At 37.1% G+C, this 14,858-nt stretch overlaps 1 protein-coding gene across 1 annotated transcript in view; it reads left to right on the forward strand.

The window, feature by feature from the left end:
- Nucleotides 1-14,858, forward strand: part of kat80 (katanin 80) — a 52,742-nt gene that overhangs the window by 17,110 nt on the left and 20,774 nt on the right. Inside the window, exons 8-9 of the mRNA XM_071670239.1 lie at nt 6,618-6,671; nt 10,143-10,214. Coding sequence (XP_071526340.1) covers nt 6,618-6,671; nt 10,143-10,214 — 126 coding nt within the window. The remainder of the gene's footprint in view (nt 1-6,617; nt 6,672-10,142; nt 10,215-14,858) is intronic.

The raw sequence follows: 14,858 nt of genomic DNA on the forward strand, positions 1-14,858 counted from the left end.
TCCTTCCTTATAGATCTTTCAGCTGAAATCAGTTTCATAGTTCAAGTCAGATGCTTGCCTCACTGTGTCTGCTTACATTTCTATGCCTTTTTGCTGTTTACCTGCTTTTGATTGTAGTGTAGTTAGAAAAAGAACTGTCCGTAGGCTTTTTTGCCAGGGGATTTATATAGAATCTTGAAGAATTTTCTCTTAGTTCAGGGGACACAAGTGTTTGTCATTATTTATTGTTTGGTCAGTATCAGCCTTTTCATAGATTACTTCCCTAGTACATGATGTTATTCCAATTTTTGAGGATCATTGATGTTTATGATTTCACCATTTGACTTTGCATCTTTTGTGCTTGATTTTGAGATGTTTGCTATAATTAGATGTTAATAGCATCAGTGTACCAGCTTCACAAGTTGGCTGCATTTTATGTCATTATCCCAACTTATATTTTTTTATTCTGCCACTTTATCTACATCTTTGATTTTGAGCAGTAGCCCTTATTTTTATACTTTGTAACAACTGAGAATTGCTTTACTTTAGATCAAGGTTGCAAGAGTTTTTTACTCCAATTATAGAAAAGTTAGCCATGAATTAACTGACAATACCCTCAGCATGTTTATTGAGTTGCAAAGAATATTTTTCCTTTGAGAGACTTTCCTGAGGCTTGGTGGGACTCATAAGTGTAGATCCTGCCTTATTACTCCATGCTTTGGTTCATATTTGTTATGGGCAGGGAGGTTATGCTTCCAGTGAGGCAGAATGACTTAAAATTAAGGTGCTGTCATTTAGTAGTGAGAGTAAGTAGTAGATTAAACCTATGTTTACATGGTCAGAGTTGCTGATTACCTATGTTTGGTGATTTATATCTTCTTGGTGTATTGTACTATCTTTTGGGTTACCATAAAATTTTTCATTCAAAGTTTTTAAGACCTACACATTCTTTCTAGGCTCTACAAAGAGGATTGTTCAGATTTGTGTTTTCTGTAGATGGTGACTTTTTAAACATAGCTTGAAGTCCTTTAGATGGGACCATCTAGACTTCTTCCCTAGGTATGTTAAAGATATCAGTAAATGGATGAAGAAAAGTAAGTGGAGATAGGCAAGCCACTATACCTGCAACCATTTTCCCTCCAACCTACATCACAAACTTACACTGGTGGTTAGCCCAGTGATTTGTCTGTTAGTCAGACAGTGCAGTCATGGAGTTGCTCCTCTTTTCTGTGATTACTTTTTTGCTTCTTGTTGTGACCTCTGGTTGCTGTATCTTTAAAGTATCTTTCGGAAAGGCAACCAGAACGGTAACAAAAATCTAAGCCAAATATTTGTCGATATTTATAGTGCTAGGGTAGTGGATGACTGAAATAAGCTGGGTAATGAAACTGTAAATGCCAAGTTTATACAAAAGGTTCAAAAGTTGTTTGATAGGAAAGTCCAAGAGATGGGGTCCTTGAGTGTACAACTCATGCCCCATTATTTATGTGTGGATCAGGTGTTTGCTTTGAAGAATGTATGTGAGAAATACTTAGAAAAGCAAATGGATTTGTATGTAGCATTTATGGATCTGGAGAAGGCATATGATAGAGTTGATAGAGATGCTCTGTGGAAGGTATTAAGAATATATGGTGTGGGAGGCAAGTTGTTAGAAGCAGTGAAAAGTTTTTATCGAGGATGTAAGGCATGTGTACGTGTAGGAAGAGAGGAAAGTGATTGGTTCTCAGTGAATGTAGGTTTGCGGCAGGGGTGTGTGATGTCTCCATGGTTGTTTAATTTGTTTATGGATGGGGTTGTTAGGGAGGTGAATGCAAGAGTTTTGGAAAGAGGGGCAAGTATGAAGTCTGTTGGGGATGAGAGAGCTTGGGAAGTGAGTCAGTTGTTGTTCGCTGATGATACAGCGCTGGTGGCTGATTCATGTGAGAAACTGCAGAAGCTGGTGACTGAGTTTGGTAAAGTGTGTGAAAGAAGAAAGTTAAGAGTAAATGTGAATAAGAGCAAGGTTATTAGGTACAGTAGGGTTGAGGGTCAATTCAATTGGGAGGTGAGTTTGAATGGAGAAAAACTGGAGGAAGTGAAGTGTTTTAGATATCTGGGAGTGGATCTGGCAGCGGATGGAACCATGGAAGCGGAAGTGGATCATAGGGTGGGGGAGGGAGCGAAAATTCTGGGAGCCTTGAAGAATGTGTGGAAGTCTAGAACATTATCTCGGTAAGCAAAAATGGGTATGTTTGAAGGAATAGTGGTTCCAACAATGTTGTATGGTTGCGAGGCGTGGACTATGGATAGAGTTGTGCGCAGGAGGATGGATGTGCTGGAAATGAGATGTTTGAGGACAGTGTGTGGTGTGAGGTGGTTTGATCGAGTAAGTAACGTAAGGGTAAGAGAGATGTGTGGAAATAAAAAGAGCGTGGTTGAGAGAGCAGAAGAGGGTGTTTTGAAATGGTTTGGTCACATGGAGAGAATGAGTGAGGAAAGATTGACCAAGAGGATATATGTGTCGGAGGTGGAGGGAACGAGGAGAAGAGGGAGACCAAATTGGAGGTGGAAAGATGGAGTGAAAAAGATTTTGTGTGATCGGGGCCTGAACATGCAGGAGGGTGAAAGGAGGGCAAAGAATAGAGTGAATTGGAGCGATGTGGTATACTGGGGTTGACGCGCTGTCAGTGGATTGAATCAAGGCATGTGTATGGGGGTGGGTTGGGCCATTTCTTTCGTCTGTTTCCTTGCGCTACCTCGCAAACGCGGGAGACAGCGACAAAGCAAAAAAAAAGGTAAATACAGATAAGGACAGATGGTTGGTGAATGGAGTATTTCCATCACTTTTGTGCAAAAAGAATAAAAATTGAGAGTATCTTGTATAAACCCGATAGGTTACAGTTTGTGGGAGAAATGAAGTTAGGCAGGTAAAATTATCAAGAGATCTCAGAAGGAGGCTTGATGGAAGTTATCTTGGTGGTTCTTCATCTGGAGAATTAGATTAGAGAGTTAGAGGATGAATTAGCAAAGGCCATAAGGATGGTACGATTTTCATCACATTTTACCTTTTATTTTTCTTCACTTTCCTCACCAGCTGATACATGTGACAATAAGTGTTCCTCTTCATTGCTTAGGTCATCCAACAATCTATTTATTTTTTTGCAGGGTCAATGTACACACTTTCTGAGAGGTTGATGGTGATTGTAAGGGAACTGAGAATTGTAGTTTTTCTTCAAGGCTTTGGCAAGGGAAGAAACCCTTATAAGCTGTTAATAGGTGATCGCTTTGGCAAGGAATTGTTCACTGGTGGATATAGTGTACACCAAGGTAGCCAGTTCTGATGCACTTTTATGTAGTGATATAGCTTATATCACAAACCTCCAAAAACAATGAATAGAAAGCTCCCAAATGAGTCTCATTCTTGTGGTAAGATCAGGAAGACCATCAGCTTGGATTTAAAGTTAGACATTTTGAGGCATTTTTATTCTGTTCATTGAAATGTTATTTTGATGTATGCCTGAGCTTTTGGTTTGCTCAAAACTACAGTGGAAACAGTTTGTGGCCAGGCAGATGAAGTGAAAAAGTATGCCTATTTAATGACACCTTTAGATGTAGTGCAGATCACCTGGATCAGCTGATATTATGGAGAACATGGAGTGAATGATGAACATCTGGATCAATTGTTAGAAACAAACATAACATGCCTGTGCTTTTTTTATTACTGTAGTTTTACTTATAAACAGTATTTGAAGCTATGCATCTCATTTGAATATTTGAATTGGTAAAGTACCTGTTTTGCACTATATGTTTCTCGGCATTTCATTCTTAGTTTTATCTGAGGATTAGGTTGAAAAGTTTTGCCCAAGGAATGTATCCCTTTATCCCATTCAATCTGATCATAAAATGGGTTCCACTATTTGGTAGTTCTGCTATGTTGTGAGTTACAGGAATGTCTCTCCAGTGTAAAATGCTGATTAGGTGTACTGTATTAATCGAGTGCCTTTTTGATGGTCAGTGGCCTTTCCTTCCTTTTCTATATGGCACCTGTATTTAGATAACATTAAGTGATTAGATATCATTATGAAAAAGTTCTTTCTTTCAAGTAGATTGTCATGTACTTGAGTGAGTGATCATTTCCATCGGAATTCCTTCCTTTCATCACATTTTTGGGTTTAGAGCTGTTGCAGTGATGAAGTGCTGCTTTTTGTGTTGGCTACCTTGGTGGAATAGTGGTATGGCAAGCAGGGAGGGTGTTACATGTGATGCTGCATGATTTATTGCATGTTTTCTGTATTAGATTATGTGAGATAACAAGGCAAAGCCTCAGCTTGCCAGGAAGGCCAAGATGGAAAGCAGGTACCAATGGAGCCTCAGAAATTAGCTTTAGGACCATAAAACTACACATAATAAGTACCATAAGTACCCCCAAGCCAATAAGAGGCAGCCATTGCCATTTCAGACTATGTATGATATAAACTAATAAGAGTGATGCCATTTTTGAACATGCTGTATTCACAGATAATTCATTATTTCATTGGTATATTCAAGTTGATGTAATCTGAAATTTTATATTACCTGAGTTTCTGTCAACGTAAAATGTGAATACTTCAGCATCAGTTTCTGTCTTTATATGCATTCTTGCCTACACATACACATTCTTATCTACACTTTCATTCAATTTTATGTATGAGTTTAGTTCCTGGTCACTTTTTCATATACTCTATGATATTGTATCTTCACATGCAGATGCATATTGAATGATTTAGCTTCTCACCAGAACTAGGTCATAGGAACTTACTTGTCATGTTCCAGAGACATGTGTTATAACTGGATATTACTGTTGTTTTGTATCCTTGTTGTTTCAGTTAAAAGAAGTACCTACAAATTAGTGGAAAGGTTTTCAGCAGTAGAAGTTGATATAGTACAATGAATTGTGTTTAGTATTGTTTTATTTGCTTTCTTAAGTTCTAAGTAGATATTTTAGTGAAATATATGGCCTGCATATATTGTAGAGCAGACAAATCTCAATGTACAATGAACCATGGTTGTTCTACTAATATAATTGTAAAATTTGTATTCTTGATTCAGATAGATCATATGATTCCCTGTTACCTTTAGATTTTATGAGCAAGTGATAGGGAATCGTTAAATTAATTGCAGATAACCAGTCTTCATAATTATCTTGTTTTCCAATGTCATTGATTAATGTTTCTTGTGGAATGTTGGGACATTAGAAACCCTTGGAACTTGGTTATTGCCCTTGTTATTAGAAAGTATTTGACAGAAAGTGTGCAGATATTTTTCACAGCATGCATTGGTACTGTTGAAAATCTAATCTTCTGGAAGTGACTGAAAGTACAGACTGTACTCAGGTGAAGTTGAGAGAGGAATATCATAACTTACACATGGAAAATTTGCGGAAAGTGTGGTTTTGTAGCTGCATATGAAGTACTGTGGAAGGCGTGGTTTTAAGTATGCACACAAATATAATTCTGTCTTAGCATGACAGGTTTGGAATGCTCCATGAAATACCCTCTTGAAAAATAAAATGTGCTGTAGGTACAGTACGAGATAACATCATAAACATTTGGGGCATATAATTGTTTAATATATTGGTTAGTAACAGTATTAAATGTTGATGGAGTATTATATGAAGAGCTTGCACAAGGCCAGCCAAGATACGATTATTTAGACATCAGAGTTGTGGCCTTCAAATGCTTGAATAAGCAAAGGAGGAACATGACAACTTGATTTTGGAGTAGAGCTGAGCATTGTGATCAAGCCTCTCGGTGAGGATTTAAGTAGGCTGCCCCTCATGGGCTGGAGCCCTTTGTTGAATGGTTTGATGATCACCATTATTTACTGGGGTCTCATCTAGCAAAGTTTGAACCTTTGTTTTTAAACTTGATCATTGTTGCAAAACAAATCTTTTTTGTTTTTTATAATTTTTACCAGAGCTACTTTGTTTTACTAAAGGGAGAAGTCTAGGTACCTAGTCCATTGGACTTTTAACCAATATCGATTATAATCATCCTTTCAAATAGAAAAGGGAGTTTCAAAATTTAAGCAAATGCATTGATGCATATAATATTGTGCAAGTGAATTGATTTAAGTCTTAGTTCTTGAATATAGCCATTAAGAAATTTACTGATGTAATAGCTGAAATCCCATGGCCTTTTTGATCTGTCTCTTTTTTTCACTGACCTCTTTTTTTTTTCTTGTCTCATTTTCATTTGGTTGTCTCATGTTAACAAGATGATCAGTGCCTGTTGTATTGATTTTGAGAGATGAGTTATACCTTTCTGTATTTGTGTAACAAATGTGTTTTTAAGTGTTGAACTTCTTCCCCACTTATGATTAAGCATGTATCCCATAAATTGGTTAGATGGTAGGTGCTGCATGAGTAGATTTGTCACAGTTCAACCCTCACTGCAGACAAACTCTTTAAGCCACTTCAGAAGTGCTCACACATTAGTTTATTCATATGTGAATGCCTTTCTTATGTTTTGTTCAACATATTAAGTCATTAAGCACTCTGGATAGCTTAAGATGATTTCTGACATAGTCCTGCAGATGCTTATTCTTTGTTGATAATTATTGTGTGGCTGCCAGTTTTGACATTAATTATAACTGTTGTATTTGTTGTGCTTTTATTACAGTACAGAGAACACCACCCCTGCCTGAGCCCAAACCTGCCATTAACAATAATAATGGTAGGTACAAGGGTTGCAGTGATCCTCTTTGAGTAACCTGTAGCCATTTGAATCCTGTGCAGTATGTATGTAAAGGCCTGATAGTATTTCCTGATCATTACAACCATCTAGAGCTGTGGTTCAGATATTAGGTGAGTTAGACTTGGTCAGAGTTAAAAAAAATAGTTTTCAAGGTATTAGGTTTTGATTAGTATTCGTACTGACTAAGGGGAAAAAAGAAATGTTATTGAAAATCAGAGTTATGGATAAATGACAGTAAGTTTGCAAAGGATATGTAAGGAAATGGTGTTGGACCACCATGATGTATGTATAGAAAGTAGTTGAATAACTAGATTACTATGTGAAATTTGATGAAGTACTTTGAAAACCTCGGGAATTTTATCAGTATCTAGACATGATACCGTAAAAAATCAAGTTTCCCAGTTAAGTAATTGGTGGATTTGGATGTCCTTATGAAATTTTTATATCAATACTGTTGACCATTACTATTTCACCCTCATTTAGTTTTATGAACAAGATGATTAAGCATGCAGTGACACAGAAACAACATCTTGTTGGATAAACTATCTTATTGAGCTCTGTCGTTATTACTCCTAATATCTTATGTCAGTAGCCCTTATCACATGTATAACTTCAAAAGGTCAGTGATAAAAAGAGATGAAGCACATGTTCATCTTTCAGATTTGCAGTACTGGGGGAGGGGTCTGAAAATTTGAGCTTGTTCTTATCATTTTGAAACCCCAACATTCCTTTAATGGGGCTCCTGCACTTTAAGGCTGTGCTACACATGGGAACAATGTAAGGTGGACTCCTTTGTGGGTAGAAAGTCCTCAGTGATATATATTCTTCTTTGACTGCTGATGATAATACATGCAGCCTTTTTGAAGGTGACTGCTTCCTAGGATGTTACCATTTGCAGGTGGAGTCCATTAATGCCAGCCTGTGTGTTTATGTGTTTTGTTAATTTGTTGTCCTTCTCTAGCTATGTGGAGAGTGTTTCCCAGGAACTGGTGTTGTTATCACTAAGAGTATTCTTTAGAATTAAGCCACCTAAAGCAAAGCAGTTTCAATGTTAGGAAGCTAATTAATGGAGCCAACATACAGAAAAAAAAATGCTGCATTTTCACATAATTTTTATTTAGTTGAACTCTTATTTTTAATTATGCCAGAATATAACATCAGAAAATGAAGCAGTTACTTATATTGTGTACTGTTTACATAGCTATTTAAATGATTTCCATATGGACTTTAATGATAAAATTTGCCTCATTTTGAGCTTATAAATAAATAGGAGAAAGTTTGGATTTTTTTTTTTTGCTATGGTTTACTGTGAGAAGCAGCTGCTTATGTAATCATTTAGATAGATTTTTTTCATACTTGTACACTGTTTCCCATGTTAATGAGGAAGTGCCATGAACAGATGAAGAAAGACTGCATTCACTCATCCATTCTCTAGCTGTAATTGGTAGTGCACCAAAACTGCAGCTCCCTATCCACAAGAAGTCCGCACAGACCTTTCCATGATAATTATGTAAAGGGCATGATGCTTTAAACTATAGAGAAAGGTCAAAGGATTACATGGATACAGTGTATGGCTTAAGAAATTTGAAAACCAGTGTGAACTCTCAAACATCTTGATGAAAGGTTAATGCTTGTGAGTGCTCCACTTTTCATGTCATTGCTCAGAATTATCTCTTATGATTTAACATCGTCAGAGAGAGGAGCATGATATCTAAGGGTTTTTTTCTTCCAAAAGGACATGGTAAACTTTGAATGTACAGTGATCTGCAGAATTAGCTCATTTAATGTCAGTGCTCCAGAATGAAAAGACATTTGAGTACCAAAGGGCAAACCTTGGCATGGGATTAACAGTGATTATTAGCTTTGGAATTGAAACATATACTGTGTATGAGTATGCAGTGGCACTCATTACAAAAGATTGATGCCATTAATGCTTCAGATTTTTGTGCTACAGGATAGAGATGAGGGATGACATAAGGGCACTGCTTTTAGAGGTAGTGCCTTTGACTTCTCAGCTTGAGGACAGAGATAGGTAAAGATTTAGGGGAATGTCATGACATTGGTAATTGTTTTTGTGATTCTTCAGCTTTAGGTTATGTAAAGTTAAAGTTCTGCCGTGCACCATAGCCTATGGGTGATGGTTGTAATTTAAAGAGAGAAGTCAAAATACAGATTACACCATAAGAGTGATCATTTTTCATACAAATTTGTCATTTTCCACATCAGTAAGGTTGTGTCAAGAACAGAGGACTGAGCAGCAGAGGGATAAATCCTCACTTGCCTTACATGTGTCTGTTCCTTCTTTTGGAAAAGTAAAACAGGGCAGGAGGATTTCCAGCCCCCTGCTCCTACCCCTTTAAGCTGCCTTCCATAACATGGAGGGAATATGTGGGAAGTATTCTTTGTCACCTAACAGAGGGAGGTATTTCTTATAACTCATCTGTAAGCCAGAAAATGAGGGGATATTTATGGTGTGCTTTAGAGGAATTATGGCTCTCTGAACTTTGTACATTTAAGTTAGAGAGTAAGATAAAGATATGAGCATCAGTAGTAAAGCACAATTCTTATGGCATTTTGGAACCAGGTTAAAGAGACAGTTAAAGATCCAGCTTAGAGAGATCTGTGAAACCGTAAGAGCACTGCATGATGCATGGACAGCACTGATGATTCTTTTACCCCAGGAGAGAGAAACAGGTAGAATTTTATGCAGGGTAGTGCTTATAACTTAACTTTTCCAGAAGAGATCTAAGGGCAGATCATGGAATAGGGTTGTGACTTATCAATTCCACGATATGGAAATGGGCAGAGATCCAGTGGCACACCATGTTACAGTTTAATGATTAGAGAGTCTTAGGTCCAGAAGTCACTTGGTTCCTGTATTGATAGGCAAGCTAATACAAAAGTGAAAACTTTTGATGGCATTTTTGTTATGAGCATATATTCTGAATTATTTTGTAAAAGATCAAGAAGGTGAATAACATTTTAAGGATTGGCATTTAGGGTCATTCTAAGGTTGCAAAATTCATTTAGGGTCAAGAGGTCTGATCTCCTGAATTGATAAAGTATCTTCAAGTATTTTTAACATTTTGGCATGTGTAATAAACACACTGATTAGTGTGATTTTTCTCTAAACTGATGTTCTTAAGAGTGAGTGATAATATTTTTTTTTCACTTTTTCTTTGATTTCACTCATGTGTGTTTATTGTTTGTGTATTTGATATGATGCATATGTCTAACTGCAAGGTTACTGAGGCTGAATTGCAATAAAAATAAACCCGAAGAGACTACACCGATTGTATTTGAACTTAGAATACATATGATTATGTATGGTATTATTTGTGTTTAACTAGATTGGTCTCATGAAATTGAGTTAGATATGCATGTCTGTAGCAACACTTCTCAGAATGTTTCCTGTTAAATACATGTGTTGACTACATCTTTTTCATTTAGCCTGCAGGGTTACAGCATTCATTAGCATCACAGCTACATGCAGGAGTACATCACAAGTCGTTTCTGAAGCAGGTAGAGTGATGATCTACGTTTTGTCTTACAGTTGCATGTTATCATTTTGAGACAGCATCTAGGACAAATGGAAGTTTGGTCCATACCACTTGAAGTAAACCATCTTCATTCAGCTTCCAGGCACAAGAGTAAACAGGATCCTCCTCTTGTATCTTTTCTTCATATGCTTCTAACCATATTTTTGCTTGATATGCACAAGCAGCAAGAAGGCAAAGACATCGTTTGTGGGTGGAAACTTTTTCAAGGCCCTTTTCCCCCCTAAGCAACATCCTAGGGTTGGTGTTATTAACGTCTGCCTCCTTTGAAGAACCATACTGCAACCATGCAGATTTCTTGAAATTTTAATGTGTTACATAACCAATGCTACTGACTAGATATGGCTCTTTATTGAATATTTTGAAACAAGTCTTTTTCATGGCATGGAAGCTGACAAGATTTTCTTCTGCTCAGAGATAATTCATTTAGTTTTACAATGAACTGAATAGCATTTTTGGCTCATGGTTGTTCGAGATACTATCCAGGTCACTTATCTTCATTTAATAGAAAATGTTTGAGCATCACAAGTTGATATGCATCTTGACAGACATCCAGCATCCTCATGTATTAAGCATTTATTGCCACACATAGGTGTACTGATAATCTTGCATTGGGATTGATATATCTTGTTTACTGCCAGTCTGTCATGTGTTTAACATCTTGATTGCTGCTGTAATTTGTGCCCTTTTTCCAAGGGGCTTTCTGATAAAAATCTTGCAAGATGGGTCTCATTTTCTGTGAGAGCTACAATTTGGTTCCATACCACACCACTAGCAGTGGAATGTGTGACTCATTAATGTTTTTATTGGCTTTTTCCCAATGTGCTACTTTTATAATAAAATGTTTATAGATTTTATCCCCATATGTCTTTCAAAAACAGTATCTACTTGTGATGTATGCTTCCCACAGTGATGTATGACTGTTTGTTTGAAGATAAATCAAATACATAATCTCCAGATGTGCAAAATCTAGGTCTTCTTGATCCGCACAATTAGGGCATGGTCATCATTACAGTACATTTCTTGGGTATATGTAAAAGTTTCTACCCTAAGCAACAGCACTGAGAAAGCATTGTAGCCTCCTCCCCCAAACAACTGCAATGAGAAAGCACTATAGCCATTTCTTTTTGGCTTTTGATATTCCTGTTTCACTGAGACACCAGTTTTATATAGGCTTATTGATATTTAAGAAATATGATGCGGAATGGGCCATTTTCATTTTACAGTTATGTACTCACACTGGCAACAGTTTCTCATCTTTCATGGTGTTCTGCTGTTTGGAGGTGATCCTTAATTTCATGAGGTGCTTTGTCCTTTGTCACCTAGGAGACAAAAGGGATGTTTCTGATTTATCATCACTGCCTGGTCAGTCTGAATGCATTGTCTTTCTTTGTAACTAACATGGCTCAAGAAAGGCTCAAAAGTATGCCTTAATTTTGAAGCCATGGTGGTGAAAAACATCAAATAATGTTTATTAGAAAATAAAAATACATCAGGAGGAAGTAGAAGGTATCATAATAGTCAGTCCTCACATTATTAGTCTCCTTACAGAAACTGTGGCAAGCAACAGCCAATCTTGTGCTTGAGTTCCAGTTCTTAGGGACTGGGAGACACTGAACAATACATGAAAGTAGAGGTTGAAATGTTTTATTTTTTATCTAGATGAGAGGGAAGTAGCATTACAGTGGATGGAAAAGGGTCATAGAAGAGAAGGGATCAGGAGATTTGATAAGGCAGAAAGTTCTAGATTTCACTGTGGCTGAAGAAAAGTGGAAGAAAAGCCATCATAAATATGTGAGCAGTATTCCATACTGGGTTGAACGAGACTCCTGCATGCATGGCATTGCTACTCAAGAAAAGTAATCACATGTGACACTTTTCGAACATCACCCCTAAGCTATTGGGAAGAAGATTTTTTATCATATGTGGTTTCCAGGATAGAATGGATGAAATGATTATGTTGTAACTTGTTTATGTTGTTGCAGTTCAGACAGCTTCTTCACATTGTCTTCATCATGCCTTATTCTTGACTGGAGGCTTCTGTGCATGAAAACACTGCTTTTTCATTGTCACTTTCTAGTCCTTACGTATGCCTTATATCTGAGGTGATGCGTGAATGCGTAAGCCACTGTAGTGAGTTAAAAGCATAATTTTTTTTTTTTTTTTTTTCTTCTTCATATGGTTTTAATAAGTATACATTTAAGAGGAATATTATGGACCCTACATGCCTTACTATTGTTGGAAGTGACGATTCACTTCTGTTTTGTAGTAAGTAGCACTGCAGTGAAATATATATCAGCAAATTATTTGATTCTAACCGTTAAACAAACTACCAAATTTATATTATGAAAAGAGTTCATTTAAAAACTACAATGGTGATTTAACTTTTCAATATGAGTGATCTTGAAAATATTCTTGAAAGTCAAAATCAGGAATGTCATCCAGGTGTATCTTAATAAGCAGACTGTGTTGAATAGATTTAGCTTAGATCTTTGCTTTTAACATAAAATGCCATCAAAACTTTTTATAGGACTCTGTATTCCTGGTGGCAGGCCCACTGCATGATGAAAGTTAGGTTGTAGAGGTAACTACCTCAGGTCATAGAGGTAACTACCTCATATCACCTGAAAAGCTACCTCCCTATCCATAACTTGTGAAGCAGTATAAGGATAGTAACCATTAAAAATGTCCAGAGTCAGGTTTGTTTCGTTTGTGACTAAACATACCCATTTTTCATGTAGGATTTTATTCATATGAAATTTTTGCACTGTTTATTGAATTTGGAAATATCAAAATTTTGTCTAATTTGTATATAATTTGAATGATGTGGTATGTAGGGGGCAATGTGCTATCACTGGGCTGAACCGGGGCATATGAAGCTGAGAAGCTAAACCATGAGATAGTCCGTAGGGGCTGGGCAGTGGATGATGGTGCATTATGCATGACAGCTAGGGAGTGGATGTGTGTAAGTGAGAGATATTTGTTTGTATGTAACTGTGCTACCTCGCTGGGGCTGAAGAAGCAGTTGTGTAATAGGAAATTATTCATAGAAGTGCTGTCTTGTTTTCCTAACCTTTGTGGAGAGATACCAAGAGATGTAATGTATCCCAGTAAGTTTTTTCTCCTCTTTATAATTTCTTACCACTGGCATGACCTTCCTTCACAGTGCAAAGACAGTGCAAGAATTCTGTAACATGCAGATGTCCTCATAGTGATATCACATTGCCTAGGTGTTACACAAACACCAGGAAACTTGCAATGCTGCATCATGCAGTTAGAGCATTAGCTTGCTCTTTAGAAAAATCCACCATGTCCCTCTGAACTCAAGACAGACATGAATCCTGCCTATGCCCTTCCGTCTTTACCTTGAATATCAACTACTCCAACTCGCCAAAACACTAATCAAACTAGGCATCACATGGTACACACACGTGACATTCACTTTCCACATTACAGGCATCAACACAAATATCATAAACAAATTAAATGCTCTCAGAACATGTAGTATCACCAGTTTAAGATATGAAAAAGAATCTTTAGTATCCCATAAACAATTCATCCACTTTACCTTTAACAATGCCTCACTTGCTTGGCCATCAATCTTTTCAACGACAAGTATATTGAAACTACAAGCTACACAAATCTGAGCATTCAGGACAATCATTAGGTGCTCCATGACCATAACTATTCAGCATGTCCCTGTGAACTCAGACATGAATCCAGCCTGTGCCCTCCCGTCTTTACCTTGAATATAAACTAAACTAACTCGCCAAAACACTAACCAAACTAAGCATCACAAGGTACACACAAGTGACATTCACTTCCCACATCACAGGCATCAACACAGATATCATAAACAAATTAGATGCTCTCAGAACATGTAATATCACCAGTTTAAGATATGAAAAAGAATCTTTTAGTATCCTATAAACAATTCATCCACTTTAACAATGCCATCAGTCCTTTCAACAACAAGTATATTGATACTACAAGCTACACAAATCTGAGCATTAAGGACAATCATTAGGTGCTTAGTGACCATAAATAGTCAGCACCTGTATAGCAAGGCATAATTGCTTCCATTACAATCATTATTTAGCATACTCTGTGCCTGGTTCCATGCAAGAGCACCAAGCCACTTCAGAACCATACAACAACTTCCATGCATTAATAAAACACTCACTTCTTATTACATTCATAGCCTATACACACAGAGCCCCTACCTCCAGCACATACCACATTGTCAAAGCATATTCATACTGTAATTACTTGAAAACCACTAAGCAACTTTTTCTCTCAAACCAGTCTTAACCCATTGACTGGTGATGCTTTTTACATGCCAAGGAACTCCTCTGGCAGTACATTGCGAGGGTGACATACATGGTCTGGGCATTTAGAAATCGCAGGCATGATAGGAATAGGAAAATGGTGAGTCAGGAAACAATCAGTGGTGACTTGGACAATGTGCCCACATCCCTTGCCTTTATTTTTTCAGTTCAACTGAATTGTGACCTTTAAAATGCTGTTGAGAATAATACATCATTTTTATGCTTCCCAGTCAGCAAAGGAATTGTTTAAAAGTAATGTATGTAGATTTATGTAAATAATG

The sequence above is a fragment of the Panulirus ornatus genome, chromosome 15, assembly GCF_036320965.1.
Source record: "Panulirus ornatus isolate Po-2019 chromosome 15, ASM3632096v1, whole genome shotgun sequence".
NCBI classification, from domain to species: domain Eukaryota; kingdom Metazoa; phylum Arthropoda; class Malacostraca; order Decapoda; family Palinuridae; genus Panulirus; species Panulirus ornatus.